The 23,257-nt window shown below is 47.3% G+C and overlaps 1 protein-coding gene across 1 annotated transcript; it reads left to right on the top strand.

Moving 5' to 3' along the window:
- Positions 1-1,782: 1,782 nt before the first annotated feature.
- Positions 1,783-2,597, top strand: LOC125548256 (MFS18 protein-like). Its single transcript, XM_048711910.2, has one exon. It carries the CDS (start codon positions 1,896-1,898, stop codon positions 2,259-2,261), a length of 366 nt encoding a protein of 121 aa, XP_048567867.1. The 5' UTR covers positions 1,783-1,895; the 3' UTR covers positions 2,262-2,597.
- The last annotated feature ends 20,660 nt before the right edge of the window (positions 2,598-23,257 follow it).

The raw sequence follows: 23,257 nt of genomic DNA, 5'->3' as shown, positions 1-23,257 counted from the left end.
CAATTTTCCTAATTTCCCCAATTTTGCAAGTACGCGCACCCCATGTTGATGCAAGCAAGCTACTGGCTCCCATGTCCCAATCACAAGGAGATACATACATTATTCTTCATTCCCTCTCCAATTGATGCACTGATCGCAAAAATATTATTTTTCAACGAGACATGCATGCAAACATAAAGATCCGTATCGATCCATTAATTCGTCAAACTACTCGAAATAATTATATAGCGGTGTTAGTTGTTGCCCAGCAAGGCTGTTTATCTGACTGAAACGAAGAAAACAACAGTGCTCCAAATGTTAATCTTGTTTAGTTGTTTAGCAAGGGGAAAAAGACAAGAATGCTAAATTGCTAGTAGCACTTGTCATTTTATTCTAGCGTCTCTGGTGATCTGGTCACAGTACAAGGCTGGCTATAGTGAGGGTAATATAAGGCTGGTTGTAACGAGGAGTATCATATACTAGTACTCCCTCCATTTTTATTTAGTCCACGTATTAGCTTTAGTCAAAGTCAAGCTTTCTAAACTTTGACCAAATTTATAAACAAAAATATTAACATATACAATAACAAACCTATACCATTAGATTTATTATTGAATGTACTTTCACAACATATAGATTTCTTATAGGAAATGTTTGTACTTTTTTCTTAAAATTTGGTCAAACTTTACAAAGTTTGACTTCAATCAACTCTAATATGCAGAGTAAATAAAAACGGAGGGAGTATCATGCATATGATACTAATCTATGATACTACTCCCTCCGGTCCTTTTTACTCCGCACATTAGCTTTGTCTGAAGTCAAAGTTTGTTAAGTTTGACCAAATTTATATTACAAAATATTAACATCTATAACATCTAATAAATATAATATGAAAATATATTCTGAGATGGATTTAATAATAAATGTGTTGTTATGTTAATGTTAATAATTTTTTGTATAAACTTGGTCAAAGTTAGATGAGATTGACTTCAGACAAACCTACTATGCAGAGTAAAAAGGACCGGAGGGAGTACATCCCTAATGCATAGTATCATATGTTGGTATCATAGAGGACTATATTTATTGTCATGCATGACACAAGTAGCACATCATTTAATATGATACGGTATCATGATATGATACTCAAGTCTCTCTTTCTTCATTTAATTATATGCCACCTCATCAAAATTGCTTAGTTGGCATGCATGATACTACCTATGATACTCCCATTACGGGTAGCCTAACTAGTATCATATACTTGGAACTCGCAAACATGCTTACATGGCAGAAAATTAAAGAAGAGAGAGAGAGTCATAGTAACATAGGTAGATACCGTAACATAATAAATGTTATGGTACTATGTGTCATGCATGGCAATAAATAAGACCACCTATGATACTACTTTATGATACTATGCACTATGAATGTAGTATCATACACTAGTATCATATGCATGATACTAGTATATGTTACTTCCCACTATGACCAGCCTAAGAAGTAGTGCTACTACTCCAAAACAAAAGCCAAATTTACTGGATTTTGAACACCCTTGATGCACGCTACAGCTATAGCTCCCAAACACGACCAGATCTACAATTTCCCCCTCTCTTCCTCCCCCCATTGATGCACCACTGGTCTGTAAGAGCAAAAGTATTAATGGAGATCACAGGATGGCAGTAAACCGCAGCAGGTACCCGCTCCTTTAATCGTCTCCTTAACGCCCCCCACCTACCGTCGCTCAGGCCGATCGATGAGCTGCCACCACTTGAATGACGCTGCCTCCCCGGCTATAAAACCTCCCGCCACCTTTCTTCCTCCTCCACCTCCCACAGAGCTAGAAGCAGCAAGCAAGCAAGGCAAGCAGCCACTCACACACTAGCCAGGAGCAAGAGCACCAGTTCACGAGCAAGCTAGCGATGGAGAAGTCTACCAAGATGGTGGCGGTGCTCGTCCTCGCCGTGCTGGCCGCGGCGACCAGCGCCGAGGCGAGGAACATCAAGACGACGGAGGCGGCGTCCGCCAGCAAGGACGCGGTCCTGCAGCCGACGACCTTCCCGCCCTTCGACCGCCTCGGCAGCGGGTCGCCGGGGTTCGGCGGGCTCCCCGGCAGCAGCGGCATGCCGGGATTCAGCCTCCCCGGCAGCAGCGGCGCCACCCCGGGCTTCGGCAGCATCGGCAGCATGCCCTTCCTTGGCGGCAGCTCCCCCGGCCTCGGCGGCTTCGGCGGCATGCCGGGCTCCCCCGCTGCAGCTGCCGTCGACGAGCACGCCAAGAAGCCGTGAAAAGCTGAGGGCGGCTGTTGATAGCTAGATCCGCTGGTGTGTGGCAAGCACTGACGGGGCGCATGGTTGATGGTTCGGTAGTGCTACTCGTAGCGTGCATGCATGGTTCTGTGGGCGCTATACGCCGCGCGTACGTACGTTTGGAGAACTCGATTTGTTTGTTGTGTTTGTCGCTTAATTACGTCGTTAGGTCAATCTCTATCGGTCGTTCGTGTTAAGTTCTTTGTATCTGTAGTAGTGGAGCATGTTCTTGAGGCATATGAATAATGCTAGATGTACGTGTCAGCTTGTGCCGTGGTATGCAATGATGAAATGAAATGGAGTATTATTGTACTAGTAATCTTTTGTTGGTTTACTTGTTAATTACGAGCTTGACTACCATTTGGTTGGAACAGCAAACTCGCATTGTGTTTTGGTCGGAGTATATTGCTAAGCTCAGTAGTGTCGATTGGCTGAATGAAACTTGACGATCTAGACAAGTTTTTCTTAAGTCCTCATCACCATTGGAGATTTCCTAGCTGAAGTGCATCAACAGATATCTTGAACGGTACTGGAGTAAAAAAAATTGAAGGGAAAAAGAAAGAGATGTCTTTAGATGACACGAGTTGGAAGCCCAATTAACACGGCCCAGTTAATTAGTTACTCCCTCCGTTCGCATCTAAAAATTACTCCCTCTGTCTCATAATATATGCAAAATTATCTTATGTTATGAGATGAAGGAAGTAGTACTGTACTAGTATAAATTAAGACCAAGACAGAGGGTGAATAAAACACCACTGCTCGGCAATAGTGAGAAGGAAAAATAAATTATTATCAAAACTGAAAAGAAAGAGCGCTAGCTAGCTTTGAAGTTACCACATGGCATTGCAGGTTGCAGCACGTACAGGCAGTACTGCTGTCGATGTAAATCAGCTGCAGGCTGTAGGGGTAGGGGTGGGAGTAACTATTCTCGCATTTATGTACATTACCTCATTCTACGTATAAGGAGTAGTAGTCATGCCTCTGTATCCAAACCGCTATACATACAACACTTGCGCCCAGTTCTTTTGTCAGAATCTGAGAATTCTCCCAGAATCCGACTCTTACCAAGCTTCTCTCAGAATTTTTGAGCCCAGTTTGTTTTACAATCCTATCTAATTAGACCCTAACTAGATAGGATTGTAAAACAAACGTGGCTCAAAGATTTTGGGGGAAGCTGGATAGGGGTCGGGTTCTGAGAGAATCCTCTGATTCTGGCAAAATAACTGGGCCTTGTTGTTCTACCTTCGTACGACAAGAAATCCAACGGCTTACTGCATTTTGCTTCTATAGGTGTGGATTTTCCTTTCCAACAAAAACAAAGTATGTAAAAGGACGACATATACCAACTGAGCTGCCCCGCGTCGTCCACGTGGGCGACACAAGCGGCCTGCAGATCCATTTTTTCGGCGAGCCTCTGCCTAAGTGTCCTCTCATCGTTGCTGCCGTCGCCGCCGGGTTTGCCTGTGTGGCTGATGGCTGTTCCTGTTGCTATTCGACGAGGTGTGGCGATGTATAGGTAATGGCTTTGATGCAGTACAGGTGGTCATGATGCAGCAGCAAACAGTTCGTTCTAGGGCACGGGCGGCTGCGCGCCTTTCTAATCTTTCACACCGTCGGGTTGCAGCAAGCGCCCATGTGGCGGTGGAAAGGAAAGGGAGCAACACCGCCATGTCCTTCAACTTGGAGAGCCGGTGTGCTCTAGAGGAAGTCGTCACCTGCGCCGCCGGCTGGCATGTGTGGTGACCATGTAGCAGATGTTGCCACCGTCGCAAGCGATCTGGCCTGCACGCACCGTGCTTGGTTGGTTGGCGCTATCTTTGTGGCCGTGTCATCGACTCGACGGCAGGCGCCGGAAGGTCGGAGGGGCTTCGACCTTCGGATCCGGTGAGGTTCGCGTTGAACATGGGAGAACTGGTAGAAGATCAAGACAAAGACTTTCAGAGGGTAGCCTACAAGGCAAGGTTCATCACAACCTACTCAACTAAGACAAAGCCCAAAATTGCTTGTGGTTGCACATGAAAGCAACTATTCATGAAAACCGGTTGGTCTTTTTAAGCCTTAACGGCTGTCCACTGGTGTGCAATGCCATAGGTGAATCTTTTAAGAAATCACATTCTCCATGATGCTAATTGTACCTCACCACTTTATAATTACTATTCCATCCACGTACCACGAATTTAGTTGGTCTTCCTTACTACATTATCATTCATAAATTCCCACGAATTACACTTCACCGAAGTATCCGCCTACTTCAGCAAATTAAGCAAACTACAACGACGACAGACAAGTAATTAGAACTCGGACCTACTTATTGAACTACAGTGGGATCATACTTGCATATTTAGGATATATAAAGATGCTCATACGTACTACTCAAAAATATACTAAATGCTTAGTAAAGATGTAGGTAAATGGACATGCACGAAAGAATATGACTTGCCTTGGTGCCGGTGATGATACTCTAATTCATTAAGTAAGCGGCTTCACACTCCAAACAATCTATCATAGAATGAAACAAATTTGTAAACAATTATAATTAAGCATGCAAATAAAATTACTTGCAAAGATAGCAAACAAAACTCAACAAAACATATTATTCCCTTTGATCCAAATTAATCGACGCAACCTCTATACAATGTAAGTAAGATATTGTATAGAGGTTACGTCAATTAATTTGGATCGGAGGGACTAGTATATATAGCCTTAGCTAATATAGGGTATGTGCAAAAGTGCAGCTATAAAAGCGAAAGGCATAAAAGATACATCATATACATGACATAGGAATGATTTTGATGTGTACTATTAACGGCTTAGTAGATAGGATTTGATCAGGCTTCCATCATGCAAACAGAAACAACTAAATTGGATCTCCAGATTGCAAGATATGGCTAAAATAATATTTAAATTTGAATTTGCATTGATCACATTTGAATAATTAAAAATGTTAAACTAATAGGTCATAAGCACTCCAAGACTACCAATTTGCAAAATGTTCGTCTTCTTTGGAGCTACAGTTGAAAAGTTAGAATGTTAGAAGTTTCGTGGGATTTTCTGCAAAATAGTGTGACACGTGGCAGCACTAGTTGATACCGATTCATGGCTAAATAAGATAGTCGTCCTATTTAAATGAAAATGGACAGACCAGATCAAAAGATACCGATTCACGCTCAAACAGAATAACAACCGTTGGATTTAAGTGCACATCTAGGGCCAAGTTCAAACAACAATTCGGCAGAAATAAATTCTAATTTGCACAATCTATTTCTAAACAGACGAATGAGAATGAGATGGGGTGGTAGTGGACAGTGGCGGCCATGGAGAAGACAAGTGGCACGACGACTCGGGTCAAATGTGGCATGGTCTCCGACGGTTGTCAGGGTTAAAGTTGTCGCAGTCATCACGGCGGTGTGGTTGGTGATCTGGACGGGTGTGGAGTGCTCGGCGGTGCTCTGGTGTGGTTGGGTGTGCACTATTTAGACGATGTGGTGTTCCATGGACAAAAACAGTATGCCAAAACGACGCGGAGCAGCAAGGCAAGAAAAGAGAGAAAGAGATGATCATAAAACTAACGACCCTCGATGCCCATACTGTTTTGAGAAAGGAATTAGGCCCGGGGCCTAAAATGGCCGCGATCTGTTTGGTGTGTTACTGGGCTGAAACACTGTTCCGGTCTAGTTAGGATAGGATTTCATAATAAAATTAGTCTACAAATTGATTTTGGCTCAAATAATAGTCTAATATATATATTTTTCAGAAAATGCCAGAAATTTGCAAAAAATAATACTCATATAGAGCCTAGAAAAATTATTCCCAACTCAAAGTACAATTTTGTAAATTCATTTTATTTTATACAGCTAGTTTGGACCTAATAATAATTCTATTTGTAGGGTTTATTTAATTCCCATGACTGGATTTATCCACTCCAAATGACATCTTAACATTTTCTCACTCTTTTCATAAGGAGAATAAGTGATATTATCTTCTCTCTTTTAGTTCCTTGAGTGGAAAAAAAATAAGGCAGCCCGGTGCATGTAGCTCCCGCTTGCGCAAGGTCTGGGGAAGGTCCGGCCACTTTGGGTCTATTGTACGCAGCCTTTCCCTATATTTCTGCAAGAGACTGTTTCCATGAGTCGAACCCGTGACCTCTTGGTCACAAGGCAACGCACCAAGGCTCCCCTTGGTTGAAGATAGTTTAAATTTAAATGTTCTAGAAAGTCCAAATATGCATTTAAATAATAAGATGTAAATTAATGCTTTTATAAACGTCCTAATAATTAATAAAAGTGGGATGTTACATCTTGTGTGGTCTTTGTGGTTGTTGCTAGAAACCCATGGTGCTTTGATGCCATGGATCGATTCATCATCCACCGGAATAATGATGATGGGACGATGTCATTTTAGTGATCGAATCATCGTTGAAAGTAAATGATGAGATGGTCATGTCTGGAGATGCAGTTCGCCAAAGTGAAAGAAAACTTACTTCGTATGCCCTTGTTCAGGTATTGAATACTTGCAGTGCAACACTTATTGCTTCTACAAAACTCATAGTTAGGTCTTTTGCCATCCATATCCATTTCAAGTGTCACACTGATCTAAATGATCTTATATTTCTTTACAGAGAGAGTACCTTTTAGGAAGTGATCTAAATGGTCGTATATTTCTTTACCGGGGGGGGGGGGGGGGGGGGGAGTACGTAGTTCTATATTTTCAATTCATTTCCCTATGATTTATACACATTACTTTATATTTGGAGCTTATAAATTCTCAATTTAAGAAAATAAGTCTCAAATGTGAATCACTAAAAGAAAATTAATAGAACAAGCACATAAACAACAATTTTAAGAAAATGTTTGTTTGGTTGCCCTAATTCAGACAGCATTTAAAATCTCAAATGTTAAATCAAATGCGCATGTCCATTGACCCTGCAAGTTGAAGGCACATTCTCTACTAGTTGAGAAGTCCATATCACCTCTTGAAATCATTTTAGGGTTCAAATTACAATCTTGGACTTTGATTTGGTTCATTTAACCATGTGAACTCTGAGAACCGTTCACTTTACAACCCACTTCTCGCGGCTTTGTGCTAGTCTGCTGTGCCAAATCACATAATTTCTCTCTCCTCTCAGCTATATGCCTATGTCATCTCTTTTTTGTCTCCTCGTAATAACCAAAACTAAGATAGGTTTTTCTCAACTTGTATGCTAATTTTATGAACATTTTTTTAAACCTAAATCAGGCACATAAAACTTTGACAAAATTATAGTGAGCGAGGAATAGTTCAGTGACCAAATGTTATTCAGATAAACTTAATATTTTAGTTTCATGTTTAAATGTTGGGTTTAAAAAAGCAAACTGCACACAAACAAACAAATAACCAATGACCGACCATAATTCAGTGAACATCTGGTCAAATAAAGAGAAAAATATTTATGCAACAAGTGGAAACATGGAACTGCATGGTAGATTAGCAGGGTAACTTGACTAAATTAGGAAGTAGTATATCTACTATTTTAAAATTAAACCAAGTCAGAGTAACTTGACTAAAGGGAGAAAACCTGACCTTCATTTCAAAGTATTATGCTGGACTTTCAGAGAAAACAACTTAGGTCTGAAAAAAGAGGGAGGTGCAGACTTCCAGATGTCATTTAGTAACTTTCATTAGACTTCAAAAAACATTTATATCTAATCGCAGGAAAACATGGTGAAAAATCATAGACCTCTAATTTTAACTGAACTAGTTTCATATACACCTAAGAAAACCACCGTATCGTGTGGTCTTACAGAACTATCAAAAGCAAGAAGATTCTCTGGGCATCAAAATATTGCGAAAGGCTTCTGCATTAACCCTTGTGTTAGTACTGTGAGACATGGCTGGTAGCACTAAATTGTCAAGCTCCTGTAGAGATGGTTCAACACTACTTAGGAACATTAGAAATAGTAAAACTAATCAATTGATTTTGCCTTAGATGTAATAATACGCCTTTGAGAAAAATGGTTGAACTACTTCTAGGGTTTTGTGTCTGCACACAATTGTGACATTAAATGATCCATGTAGACTTGCTAATAGGTATGAATAATATCCTAAGGTGAGATTGACTTGCAATCCTGCTTGGTACAGTACATACATACTGCAGCAAATACAAAAAATATCTCTGTAAATAACAACTAAATCCTGACTTTGCCTGACATGCACCAAGTTCCGAAGTTTGTTTTGATGTGTTCCTGTAGACGGTAGGGCTGCATATAACCTGTTATGAACAATACTTTCCCCGGTTTTTTACATGCTTGCCTTCATTACTACTCCCTCCGTAAAGAAATATAAGAGCGTTTAGATTCCTAAAGTAGTGATCTAAATGCTCTTATATTTGTTTACAAAGGGAGTATGTTCCTTCTGTATCAAAATGATTAATTTACAATACAAGGGGTACTTTCAAATGTCAACTTTTATTGGACATTTTATTCCTCGAGGATATGCAGGTGCATTAACAAACTGCAATCTTCCAATTAGTTATTATCATATAGTACAAATGTGTTTCATTCAAAGTAATAGCCTGATATAGGCCAATTGCTCAATACTGTGATGTACCCAACGATGTTTATATAACAGTATATATGGATGATGTGGTGGTACTCAATTATTCCATAGGTTAGGTTGATTACTTATTTCATTTTATATTTATAAAATGATTAAAAGCTTACCGATCGGTCAACTGCTTATGGATTCAGTCTCAACTTTTCAGGTAAGTAAAATAAAAGCGGAAACCAATTGGAGGATGCAAGAACAGAGAAGTACATGACAATAGAAATTGAACACCTTCCAGTGCAAGAATTATTGTTTCAAATGCAGCCGTATTGTTTTACAACACTCAAGAGTTCGAAAATGTGGCATTCATTCTCCCGTTTCGAATTTCATATTATGATGAAATGTTCCCATATAATCACATTAACGCACTGCTGGCCCACTCTTAATTGTTACGGCAGATATCATCATTGAAGTGAGTAGCATACACTAGCCTGCACATGTAGTGTAGTAATTAATACCTATGACAAAATTTTCGAACAGACAATTAAACACTCATATATATTGTTTAGCAACAATACCATTTGCGCTAGTGGGTCTCTGGTAACGGGAATCAGGACACCGCCGGGACGGGCATGATGGAACCCGACGGCTCTGGCGACGCTCCGTGCGACCCGGCGGCTCCGCCGCCGCCCCAGCCCCCGTCCCCTCCCTCGGACCCTGGCCATGCGCTGGTGTCCCTCCCGCCCGCTCCGCCGTCGACTCCCCCCGCCGCCCCGTCGCGCGTGGTCTGCGCGGACCTCGCCAAGGCCGACGACCTTGTCGCGGGGCGCCCCGTCATTTGGCGCGACCGCGTTCCCCCCAAGGCCCCTGCCCGGCCGCCTCGGTCTGATTCTCTCGGTGGCCTTACTCCCAGGTGTGGGAGTTCGGCCGCCCGCGGGTCTGCCCGGCGCCGGCGCCAACCCTTAGGCGTGTTTCGGTCGGCGGCGGGGCAAGGTGCTCCCTTGGGCTCGGGGTCTCGCCCCAAGCGCAGGGCAAACGACCGCCGCGCCCCCCCTCGACCCTCTCCTGATGGTCTCCGGCGGGAGGCTGACCTCAGGCAGGAGCTCGACTCCCGCCCGGCTCGGCGCTCACCAGCCCGCGACGCTCGCCGCTCTCCCCCCACCCAGCCCGCCGGTCCCCTGCTCGGGACGACCGCCACTCCCGGTCCCCGGCGCGCCGCTCGCCCCCTCGGGCTGCCTCGCGGGATCGCGGCTGGTCACGGCTGGGGGGGGGGGGGGCTCGGCAGTCCTCCCGGCGGCGGTCCCCCTCCCCGTCGCGCCGTCAGGACCGATCCCCATCTACTCCCCGACAGCAGTCCCTGACCACCGCCATCACCGCCCCGGCCGCCCGCCGCTACCAGCCCCTCACTCCCAAGCTGCATTCCCGCCGTCCAATGGGGGCAATGGGAACCGGGGGCGCCAGGGCACCCAAAAGAAGAAGAAGGGCCCCCCTCGCCCCCGACCGCCTCCACCTCCGCTGGCGCGGTGGCTCCACCTCCGGGCTCCACCCCCGCCTCTGACGGCCGCCGTGCTTCAATTCCGGCCTAACCGGGCACTTCCAGGTGGCATGCCCCAACCCTCCGAGATGCTACCTCTGCAAGGACGCCGGGCACCCCGCGATTCTCTGCCCGGACCGCCCGGTGACGGAGGAGATCATGATGTACGACCACGGCATCGAGGACATGGGCTTCTTCCGCATCGAGGTCCCGGAGATTCCCTCTTCCCCCTCGCTCCTGGCTCTCGTGACTGTCGTGGGTGTGGGCGTCGCCACCCTGGAGCTGATCGAGGCCGAGCTCAACCACTTGTTCAGGTGCAAGTGGGACTGGCAGGTGACCTCCACCGCTGCCAACGCCTTCAAGGTGATCTTCCCCGATGCTCTGAGCATGGGACTCTGTACCCACAGCAACAACATCACCTTGGCCCTCAACGGGATTGTGGTGAACATCTCAGAGCCAAGGTGGGATCCCAAGGCCGTGGCTGTTCTGGACACTGTGTGGCTCCTCATCGCCGGCCTGCCTGATGTGGCCTGGTCTGAGTGAGTCATCCGCAGTATGTCCAAGATCCTGGGAAAGGTGGTGGTCGATGAGCTCTCTCTACGCAAGGAGGAGGAGGTCTGGGTCAAGGTGAAGTGCCTGGACTCCTCCAAGCTCCACGCCACGATTCGGGTCTTCTTCAACGACGACAGCTTCGACCTCAAGATCTGCCCCGAGCCTCCAAACCACATCGGCCGCCCCCGATTCTCTGATGACAGCGACCTGGGGGCGGTCCAGCTCACGCCGACGACTCCCACCACTGGCGGTCCCGCCACTCCCGCCTCGACGACCCTGAGGATGACGAGGACTTGTCAAAGCACTCCCGCTCCCCGTCCCGCGAGCCCGCCAACCCACCTTCGGGTCATGGCGGTTCCGAGGCGGGACGTGTTGGAAATATGCCCTAGAGGCAATAATAAATTGGTTATTATTATATTTCCTTGTTCATGATAATCGTTTATTATCCATGCTAGAATTGTATTGATAGGAAACTCATATACATGTGTGGATACATAGACAACACCATGTCCCTAGTAAGCCTCTAGTTGACTAGCTCGTTGATCAATAGATGGTTACGGTTTCCTGACCATGGACATTGGATGTCGTTGATAACGGGATCACATCATTAGGAGAATGATGTGATGGACAACACCCAATCCTAAGCCTAGCACAAGATCATATAGTTCGTATGCTAAAGCTTTTCTAATGTCAAGTATCATTTCCTTAGACCATGAGATTGTGCAACTCCCGGATACCGTAGGAGTGCTTTGGGTGTGCCAAACGTCACAACGTAACTGGGTGGCTATAAAGGTACACTACAGGTATCTCCGAAAGTGTCTGTTGGGTTGGCACGAATCGAGACTGGGATTTGTCACTCCGTGTAAACGGAGAGGTATCTCTGGGCCCACTCGGTAGGACATCATCATAATGTGCACAATGTGATCAAGGAGTTGATCACGGGATGATGTGTTACGGAACGAGTAAAGAGACTTGCCAGTAACGAGATTGAACAAGGTATCGGGATACCGACGATCGAATCTCGGGCAAGTATCGTACAGATAGACAAAGGGAATTGTATACGGGATTGATTAAGTCCTTGACATCGTGGTTCATCCGATGAGATCATCGTGGAGCATGTGGGAGCCAGCATGGGTATCCAGATCCCGCTGTTGGTTATTGACCGGAGAGTTGTCTCGGCCATGTCTGCATGACTCCCGAACCCGTAGGGTCTACACACTTAAGGTTCGATGATGCTAGGGTTATAGGGAAAGTATGTACGCGGTTACCGAATGTTGTTCGGAGTCCCGGATGAGATCCTGGACGTCACGAGGAGTTCCAGAATGGTCCGGAGGTAAAGATTGATATATAGGAAGTATGGTTTTGGCCACCGGAAGTGTTCCGGGCATCACCGGTAGTGTACCGGGACCACCGGAGGGGTCCGGGAGTCCACCAGGTGGGGCCACCAGCCCCGGAGGCCTACATGGGCCAATAGTGGGAAGGGACCAGCCCCTAGGTGGGCTAGGGCGCCTCCCACCAAGGCCCAAGGCGCCTCCAATAGGGGAAGGGGCAAACCCTAGGGCAGATGGGCCCTAAGGCCCACCCTAGGTGCGCCTCCCCCTCTCCCCCTTGTGGCCGCCACCCTAGATGGGATCTAGGGCTGCCGCACCCCTTGGGGTGGGAACCCTAGGTGGGGGCGCAGCCCTCCCTCTCCCCCTATATATAGTGGAGGCAAAGGGGCAGCCCAACACACGATTTAATCTCCCTGTTGGCGCAGCCCTACCCCTCTTCCTCCTCGTCTCTCGTAGTGCTTGGCGAAGCCCTGCTGGAGTCCCGCGCTCCTCCACCACCACCACGCCGTCGTGCTGCTGCTGGATGGAGTCTTCCCCAACCTCTCCTTCTCCCCTTGCTAGATCAAGGCGTAGGAGACGTCACCGGGCTGTACGTGTGTTGAACACGGAGGTGCCGTCCGTTCGGCACTAGGATCATCGGTGATTTGGATCACGACGAGTACGACTCCATCAACCCGTTCACTTGAACGCTTCCACTTAGCGATCTACAAGGGTATGTAGATGCACTCTCCTTCCCCTCGTTTCTAGATTACTCCATAGATTGATCTTGGTGATGTGTAGAAAATTTTGAATTTCTGCTACGTTCCCCAACAGTGGCATCATGAGCTAGGTCTATGCGTAGTTACTATGCACGAGTAGAACACAAAGTAGTTGTGGGCATCGATATTGTCAATTATCTTGCCGTTACTAGTCTTATCTTGATTCGGTGACATCGTGGGATGAAGCGGCCCGGACCAACCTTACACGTACGCTTACGTGAGACCGGTTCCACCGACTGACATGCACTAGTTGCATAAGGTGGCTGGCGGGTGTCTGTCTCTCCCACTTTAGTCAGATCGGATTCGATGAACAGGGTCCTTATGAAGGGTAAATAGAAATTGGCAATTCATGTTGTGGTTTTGGCGTAGGTAAGAAACGTTCTTGCTAGAAACCTATAGCAGCCACGTAAAAAACTTGCAACAACAATTAGAAGACGTCTAACTTGTTTTTGCAGCAAGTGTTTTGTGATGTGATATGGCCAAAGGATGTGATGAATGATATATGTGATGTATGAGATGATCATGTTCTTGTAATAGGAATCATGACTTGCATGTCGATGAGTATGACAACCGGCAGGAGCCATAGGAGTTGTCTTAATTTATTTATGACCTGCGTGTCAATATAAACGTCATGTAATTACTTTACTTTATTGCTAACCGTTAGCTGTAGTAGTAGAAGTAATAGTTGTCGAGACAACTTCATGAAGACACGATGATGGAGATCATGATGATGGAGATCATGGTGTAATGCCGGTGACAACGATGATCATGGAGCCCCGAAGATGGATATCAAAAGGAGCAAAATGATATTGGCCATATCATGTCACTTTTTGATTGCATGTGATGTTTATCATGTTTTTGCATCTTATTTGCTTAGAACGACGGTAGTAAATAAGATGATCCCTCATTAAAATTTCAAGAAAGTGTTCCCCCTAACTGTGCGCCGTTGCGAAGGTTCGTTGTTTCGAAGAACCACGTGATGATCGGGTGTGATAGATTCTAACGTTTGAATACAACGGGTGTTGACGAGCCTAGCACGTACAGACATGGCCTCGGGACACATGCGAAACACTTAGGTTGACTTGACGAGCCTAGCATGTACAGACATGGCCTCGGAACACGGAGGACCGAAAGGTCGAGCATGAGTCGTATGGTAGATACGATCAACATGAAGATGTTCATCGATGATGACTAGTCCGTCTCACGTGATGATCGGACACGGCCTAGTTGACTCGGATCATGTAATCACTTAGATGACTAGAGGGATGTCTATCTGAGTGGGAGTTCATAAGATGAACTTAATTATCCTGAACATATTCAAAAGGTCTTCGCAAATTATGTCGTGGCTCGCGCTTTAGTTCTACTGTTTAGATATGTTCCTAGAGAAAATTTAGTTGAAAGTTGATAATAGCAATTATGCGGACTAGGTCCGTAAACTGAGGATTGTCCTCATTGCTTCATAGAAGGCTTATGTCCTTAATGCACCGCTCAGTGTGCTGAACCTCGAACGTCGTCTGTGGATGTTGCGAACATCTAACATACACATTTTGATAACTACGTGATAGTTCAGTTAAACGGTTTAGAGTTGAGGCACCGAAGACGTTTTGAAACGTCGCGAAACATATGAGATGTTTCGAGGGCTGAAATTGGGATTTCAGGCTCGTGCCCACGTCAAGAGGTATAAGACCTCCGACGATTTTCTTAGCCTGCAAACTAAGGGAGAAAAGCTCAATTGTTGAGCTTGTGCTCAGATTGTCTGAGTACAACGATCATTTGAATCAAGTGGGAGTTGATCTTCCAGATGAGATAGTGATGTTTCTCCGAAGTCATTACCACCAAGCTGCTAGAGCTTCATGATGAACTATGATATATCAGGGGCATATATGATGATCCTTGAGATATTCGTGATGTTTGACACCACAAAAGTAGAAATCAAGAAGGAGCATCAATTGTTGATGGTTGGTGAAACCACTAGTTTCAAGAAGGGCAAGGGCAAGAAGGGATACTTCATGAAACGGCAAATCAGCTGATGCTCTAGTGAAGAAACCCAAGGTTGAACCCAAACCCAAGACTAAGTGCTTCTGTAATAAGGGGAACAGCCACTGGAGCAGAATTACCCTAGATACTTGGTAGATGAGAAGGCTGGCAAGGTCGATAGAAGTATATTGGATATACATTGTGTTAATGTGTACTTTACTAGTACTCCTAGTAGCACCATGGTATTAGATACCGGTTCGGCTGCTAAGTGTTAGTAAACTCGAAATAAAAGGCTGCTGAGTAAACGGAGACTAGCTAAAGGTGAGCTGGCGATATGTGTTGGAAGTTTTTCCCAAGCTTGATGTGATCAAGCATCGCACGCTCCCTCTACCATCGAGATTGGTGTTTGCGTTGAGCATATACATGATTGGATTATGTCTATCGCAATACGGTTATTCATTTAAGGAGAATAATGGTTACTCTTTTTATTTGAATAATACCTTCAATGGTCTTGCACCTAAAATGAATGTTTTTTGAATCTCGATCGTAGTGTGATACACATGTTCATGCCAAAAGATATAAGATAGTAATGATAGTACCACCTACTTGTGGCACAGCCACGTAAGTCATATCGGTATAAAACGCATGAAGAAGATCCATGTTGATGGATCTTTGGGCTCACTCGTTTTGAAAAATTTGAGACATGCGAACCATGTCTATTGGTGTATATGCATGAAGAAACTCCATGCAAATGGACCGTTTGGACTCACTTGATTTTGAATCACTTGAGACATGCAAATCATACCACATGGGCAAGATGACCGAAAGCCTCGTTTTCAGTAAAATGGAACTAGAAAGCAACTTGTTGGAAGTAATACATTTTGATGTGTGCAGTCCAATGAGTGCTGAGGCGTGTAGTGGATATCGTTATGTTCTTACTTCACAGATGATTTGAGTAGATGTTGAGTACATTTACTTGATGAATCACGAGTCTGAATTATTGAAAGGTTCAAGTAATTTCAGGGTGAAGTTGAAAGATCGTCGTGACAAGAGGATAAAATATCTATGATATGATCATAGAGATGAATATCTGAATTACGAGTTTGGCACAGAATTAAGACATTGTGGAAATTGTTTCACAACTAATACAACCTGGAACACCATAGTGTGATGGTGTGTCCGAACATCATAACTGCACCCTATTGGATATGATGCATACCATGATGTCTCTTATCGAATTACCACGATAGTTTATGGGTTAGGCATTAGAGACAACCACATTCACTTTAAATAGGGCACCACGTAATTCCGATGAGATGACACCGTATGAACTATGGTTTAGATAAACCTAAACTGTTATTTCTTAAAAGTTTGGGGCTGCGACGCTTATGTGAAAAAGTTTTAGGCTGATAAGCTCGAACCCAAAGCGGATAAATGCATCTTCATAGGACACCCAAAACAGTTGGGTATACCTCCTGTCTCAGATCCGAAAGAAATAAGGGATTGTTTCTAGAATCGGGTCCTTTCTCAAGGAAAAGTTTCTCTCGAAAGAATTGAGTGGGAGGATGGTGGAGACTTGATGAGGTTATTGAACCGTCTCTTCAACTAGTGTGTGGCAGGGCACATGGAGTTGTTCCTGTGGCACCTACACCAATTGAAGTGGAAGCTTATGATAGTGATCATGAAACTTCAGATCAAGTCACTACCAAACCTCGTGGGATGACAAGGATGCGTACTACTTCAGAGTGGTACGTAATCCTGTCTTGGAAGTCATGTTGCTAGACAACAATGAACCTACGAGCTATGGAGAAGCGATGGTGGGCCTGGATTCCAAAATGGCTCGAGGCCATATAATCCGAGAGAGGATCCATATATGAAAACAAAGTGTAGACTTTGGAAGAACTACTTGATTGTCGTAAGGCTGTTAGGTACATATGGATTTTAAAAGGAAGACAGACAATGATGGTAAGTATCACCATTAAGAAAGCTCGACTTGTCGTTAAGATGTTTTCCGACAAGTTCAAGGAGTTGACTACGATGAGACTTTCTCACTCGTAGCGATGCTAAGAGTCTGTTGGAATTATATTAGCGATTACTGCATTATTTATGAAATCTTGCAGATAGGATGTCAAAACATTGTTTCCTCGACGATTTTCTTGAGGAAAGGTTGTATGTGATACAACCGGAAGGTTTTGTCAATCCTGAAAGATGCTAATAAGTATGCAAAGCTCCAGCAATCCTTCTAAGGACTGGAGTAAGCATCTCGGAGTTGGAATGTATGCTTTGATGAGATGATCAAAGATTTTGGGTGTATACAAAGTTTATGAGAAACTTGTATTTCCAAAGAAGTGAGTGGGAGCACTATAGAATTTCTGATGAATATATGTTGTTGACATATTGTTGATCAGAAATGACGTAGAATTTCTGGAAAGCATATAGGGTTATTTGGAAAGTGTTTTTCAATGGAAAGCCTGGATTAAGCTACTTGAACATTGAGCATCAAGATCTATAAGGATAGATCAAAACGCTTAATGGTACTTTCAAATGAGCACATACCTTGACATGATCTTGAAGGTGTTCAAGATGGATCAGTCAAAGAAGGAGTTCTTGCCTGAGTTGTAAGGTATGAAGTTAAGACTTAAAGCTCGATCACGGCAGAAGAAAGAGGAAGGACGAAGGTCGTCCCCTATGCTTTTGTCATAGGCTCTATACGGTATGCCATGCTGAGTACCGCACCTGATGTGTGCCTTGCCACATATCTGGCAAGAGGGTATAAAGGTAATCTAGGAGTATATCACCAGATAGCGGTCTAAATTATCCTTAGAGGAATAAGGATATGTTTCTCGGTTATGGAGGTGATAAAGAGTTCGACGTAAAGAGTTACGTCGATGCAAGCTTAACACCTATCCGGATAGCTCTGAGTAGAGATACCGGATACGTATAATGGAGCAACAATTTAGAATAGCTCCAAGTAGAACAGTTATTTGAAATGGCTCCGAATGTAGCGTAGTAGTTGCATCTACAAGATGACATAGAAATTTGCGAAGTACATACGGATCTGAATGTTGCAGACCCGTTGACTGAAACCTCTCTCACAAGCATAACATGATCAAACCCAAAACTCTTTGGGTGTTAGTCACATGGGGATGTGACCTTGAGTGTTAATCACATATTGATGTGAACTGGATTATTGACTCTAGTGCAAGTGGGAGACTGTTGGAAATATGCCCTAGAGGCAATAATAAATTGGTTATTATTATATTTCCTTGTTCATGATAATCGTTTATTATCCATGCTAGAATTGTATTGATAAGAAACTCAGATACATGTGTGGATACATAGACAACACCATGTCCCTAGTAAGCCTCTAGTTGACTAGCTCATTGATCAATAGATGGTTACAGTTTCCTGACCATGGACATTGGATATCGTTGATAACGGGATCACATTATTAGGAGAATGATGTGATGGACAAGACCCAATCCTAAGCCTAGCACAAGATCATATAGTTCGTATGCTAAAGCTTTTCTAATGTCAAGTATCATTTCCTTAGACCATGAGATTGTGCAACTCCCGGATACCGTAGGAGTGCTTTGGGTGTGCCAAACGTCACAACGTAACTGGGTGGCTATAAAGGTACACTACAGGTATTTCCGAAAGTGTCTGTTGGGTTGGCACGAATCGAGACTGGGATTTGTCACTCCGTGTAAACGGAGAGGTATCTCTGGGCCCACTCGGTAGGACATCATCATAATGTGCACAATGTGATCAAGGAGTTGATCACAGGATGATGTGTTACAAAACGAGTAAAGAGACTTGCCGGTAACGAGATTGAACAAGGTATCGGGATACCGACGATCGAATCTCGGGCAAGTATCGTACCGATAGACAAAGGGAATTGTATACGGGATTGATTAAGTCCTTGACATTGTGGTTCATCCGATGAGATCATCGTGGAGCATGTGGGAGCCAGCATGGGTATCCAGATCCCGTTGTTGGTTATTGACCGGAGAGTTGTCTCGGCCATGTCTGCATGACTCCCGAACCCGTAGGGTCTACACACTTAAGGTTCGATGACGCTAGGGTTATAGGGAAAGTATGTACGCGGTTACCGAATGTTGTTCGGAGTCCCGGATGAGATCCCGGACGTCACGAGGAGTTCCAGAATGGTCCAGAGGTAAAGATTGATATATAGGAAGTATGGTTTTGGCCACCGGAAGTGTTCTGGGCATCACCGGTAGTGTACCGGGACCACCGAAGGGGTCCGGGGGTCCACCAGGTGGGGCCACCAGCCCCGGAGGCCTACATGGGCCAATAGTGGGAAGAGACCATCCCCTAGGTGGGCTAGGGCGCCTCCCACCAAGGCCCAAGGCGCCTCCAATAGGGGAAGGGGGCAAACCCTAGGGCATATGGGCCCTAAGGCCCACCCTAGGTGCGCCTCCCCCTCTCCCCCTTGTGGCCGCCACCCTAGATGGGATCTAGGGCTGCCGCACCCCTTGGGGTGGGAACCCTAGGTGGGGGCGCAGCCCTCCCTCTCCCCCTATATATAGTGGAGGCAAAGGGGCAGCCCAACACACGATTTAATCTCCCTGTTGGCGCAGCCCTACCCCTCTTCCTCCTCGTCTCTCATAGTGCTTGGCGAAGCCCTGCTGGAGTCCCGCGCTCCTCCACCACCACCACGCCGTCGTGCTGCTGCTGGATGGAGTCTTCCCCAACCTCTCCTTCTCCCCTTGCTGGATCAAGGCGTAGGAGACGTCACCGGGCTGTACGTGTGTTGAATACGGAGGTGCCGTCCGTTCGGCACTAGGATCATCGGTGATTTGGATCACGACGAGTACGACTCCATCAATCCGTTCACTTGAACACTTCTGCTTAGCGATCTACAAGGGTATGTAGATGCACTCACCTTCCCCTCGTTGCTAGATTACTCCATAGATTGATCTTGGTGATGCGTAGAAAATTTTGAATTTCTGCTACGTCCCCCAACAGGACGCACCTGAGTTTCCGCCACTGACCTCGCGGTGGCTCTCCGCCTGGCCACCCCGCCGGTCGTGCCCTCTCCGCCTCCGTCGGAGTCGGCCAGTGACATCTCCAGTGTGGGCCTGCTCGTCGTGCCGCCTTCGTCGCCGTGCTCTCCCTCCGCCGACTCCGCCCTTCGCGCCTCGCCGTCGGGCCCGGACCCCCGTTTCCCCTGGTTTGACCTCCCCGGTCCCCACGGGTGGCGGCGGGTGCACTCCCATCGGCGTGCCTTCTCCGACCCTCCCACTCGCGGGGGACGTGGCCGGCGACATCCTGGAGCTCATCGCCCCGCTCCCCTCGCCGGTGGACTCCGACGTCCGCCTCGCACCGCCTGCTTCCCCGACCGCGGCGGTGGCCGTTGTTGTGACCACTCCGGCCTCCGCTCACCCTCCTCCGACGGTGGCGTACGCTAGGCGGCCCCGCTCCACCTCGCCACCGGTGACGGCGTCCCGCCGCAGCGCCCGCCTCGATGCGACCCGCCCGGCGGACTCCTCGGCTCCGTCCATCTCCGAGCGTGCGGAGCTTCGGGCGGTGGTCCGGAACCTCGAGTCAGGTGTGGATCCCGCCCTTCCCAGTTCTTCCAGTTGTTCCTTTTCCGCGCTTGAGGCCGTTCCTCTTGGCCACCTCGCCAAGGTGGCCACTGACTCGATCATCGTCTTCAGGGGGAGGTTGGTCCCCCGTTAAATCAGATCGCGACCATTAGGTCTCGTGATATCTTAGATGGCAAGCTGGCTGAGACTTGGGCGCGCTTGCTTCGGCCTCCCAAGGAATCGTCCGCTACCCCCGCGGTTCGCGTTCCTACGGTGGCCGATGGGGTGATCCGCTCTCGCGCTGCTGCTCTCCACATGCAAAGCGCCTCCCGTGTCCTAGGTTCAAGCAGCCCCCCGATGGGGGCTTAGATGCAGGCCCTTTTCTGGAACATCCGCGGCTTCGGCCATGATGGCCGTCACCGCCAACTCATCGAGTACATGCGAGACGAACACATTGACATCATTGCCATCCAGGAAACCATGCGCACCGTGTTCTCCCTCCACGAGCTCGAATGTCTTAGTTCCCACCTCTTCGCCTGGCATTGGCTCCCTTCTAGTGGGACCACAGGCCATTCTGGCGGCATCCTTTTAGGGGTAAAGGATGCCACCTTTGAGGTGGGTGGCATGGACCTGGGTGAATTCTTCCTTAGTATGGAGATCTTCGAGCGTGCTCTTAACTTCAAATGGGAGGTCGTGATTGTGTATGGACCGGCGGACCACCGGCGCTCCCCGGCCTTCCTGGCGGAGCTACATCTGAAGATCTCCAACTCCCTCCTCCCAGTTGTAGTGGGCAGAGACTTTAACCTCATCCGATCCCCAGATGAGAAGAATAATGACCGGATTAACCTCCCCCGGATGAAGTTATTCAATGAATGGATCGCAGAGCTGGGTCTCCGTGAGCTAGATCAGACGGGTGCCAGGTTCACTTGGACAAACCGTTAGGTTGACCCGACGCAATCCGTCTTGGATCGCGTCCTAGTTTCCCCGGAGTGGGAATTATGTTGCCCCCTGGCCTCGCTTCGTGCGATTACCCGGATCGGGTCTGACCATGTCCCTCTCCTCCTCTCCACCGCTGACGAGCGCCCCCCCCCCACCCCGCCACGTTTCTGGTTCGAGCTCTTCTGGCTTAATCAGGTCGGATTCCGGGAGGCTGTCGTCGCTCGCTGGATCTCCGCTCGCTCTTCCCCTCATCGCGCCATGTCCGCAGTCGACTCGTGGCACTTCTGTGCCAAGCTCGCCCACCAATTCATGAAGGGTTGGGGTGCTAACCTTGGCCAGGACCTTCGAGAGCACACAAAGGCCCTCCTGCTGGCTATCCAAGCCCTGGATGCCCGTGCCGACACGTCCGGGATCTCCCCGGATGAGTGGATGCTGCGATATGACCTTGAAGACCAGCTCTCAACCATTTACATGGATGAAGAGGCCTACTGGCGACTGCGCGGTACCCAATGGTGGGTGCTTCGGGGTGATGCCAACACCGCCTATTTCCAGGCAGTGGCGAACGGCCGGCGGCATCGAAACTCCATCCACTGCCTGTGGGATGGAGACACGCCTCTCGTTCTCCCCTCGGGCATCCATGCCCATGTAGACGGCTTCTATAAAGCCCTATTTACCCCCACCCATCGGGGTGGGGCTAGTCTCGCCCCCGACATTTGGTCGGGTGATCAATTGGTCTCAGTTGAGGCCAATGCGGCATTAGTGGCCCCCTTCGCCAAGGACGAGGTCCTCGCGGCTATTAAAGGGATGAACCCCTCCTCGGCCTCAGGACCGGATGGATTGCCTGTAACTTCTTCAAAACGTTCTGGCCGACCATCAAGCCGGAGGTCATGGCCCTGTTTGAGGAATTCTACTCGGGCGCCATGGATCTTGGGTGTCTAAACTATGGTATCGTGACCCTCATCCCCAAGGTCCCGGGCGCCTCCGACATCCGCCAGTTTCGTCCAATCACAGTGATTAATGTGATATTCCGGATCCTGGCCAAAGGGTACACCAATAGGATGACCCTGCTCGCTGACGCGATTACCCATCCCAACCAATCCGCCTTCATACAAGGCCGATTTATTCTGGATGGGGTGCTGGTATTCCACGAAGTCCTCCATGAGGTCCGGATGAAACGCCATCGGGCGGTCTTTCTGAAGCTAGACTTCCACAAAGAGTACGACATGGTCCACTGGCCCTTCTTGCGGGAAGTGTTGCTTTGCAAGGGCTTTGATGACCGTTGGGTGACTCGCGTCATGCAGCTTGTCTCCTGTGGCCGGACCGCTGTGAACATCAACGGTGACATTAGGCCCTACTTCCCCACCCTCTGTGGGGTCCGTCAGGGTGACCCGTTCTCGACGTTCCTGTTCAACATGGTGGTTGATGCCCTGGCATCCATCCTTGATAAGGCCAAGGATGCTGGCCATATTCGTGGCATCGTCCCCCACCTAGTCGGAGGGGGAGGGGTCTCCCTCCTTCAATATGCGGATGATACCATAATAATGGTGGAGGGCTCCGTCCAAGACATTGCTAACCTGAAGTTCATCCTCCCGTGCTTCCAACAGATGTCGGGCCTGACCATCAACTTTGATAAGAGCGAAGTGATGGTTCTCGGGTTCCCCCCGGAGGAAGCACGGGCTATTGCGGACCGGCTAAATTGTCGGTTGGGTTCTTTCCCCACGACCTACCTGGGGATCCCCATTAGTGATTCACGCCTCACCATGGCGGATTTTCGCCCCACGGTGACCCGTATGCAACACCGCATTGAGCCCTG

Source organism: Triticum urartu, chromosome 3A (genome assembly GCF_056163025.1).
Source record: "Triticum urartu cultivar PI428250 chromosome 3A, HENAU_Tu73, whole genome shotgun sequence".
NCBI lineage: Eukaryota > Viridiplantae > Streptophyta > Magnoliopsida > Poales > Poaceae > Triticum > Triticum urartu.
The sequence above is the reverse complement of the archived record's forward strand: the minus strand, read 5'-3'. Positions and strand labels throughout refer to the sequence as shown.

Bases quoted from the DNA above. Each gene is read 5' to 3' on its own strand.
- LOC125548256 (XM_048711910.2), top strand. From the start codon at position 1,896: ATGGAGAAGTCTACCAAGATGGTGGCGGTGCTCGTCCTCGCCGTGCTG.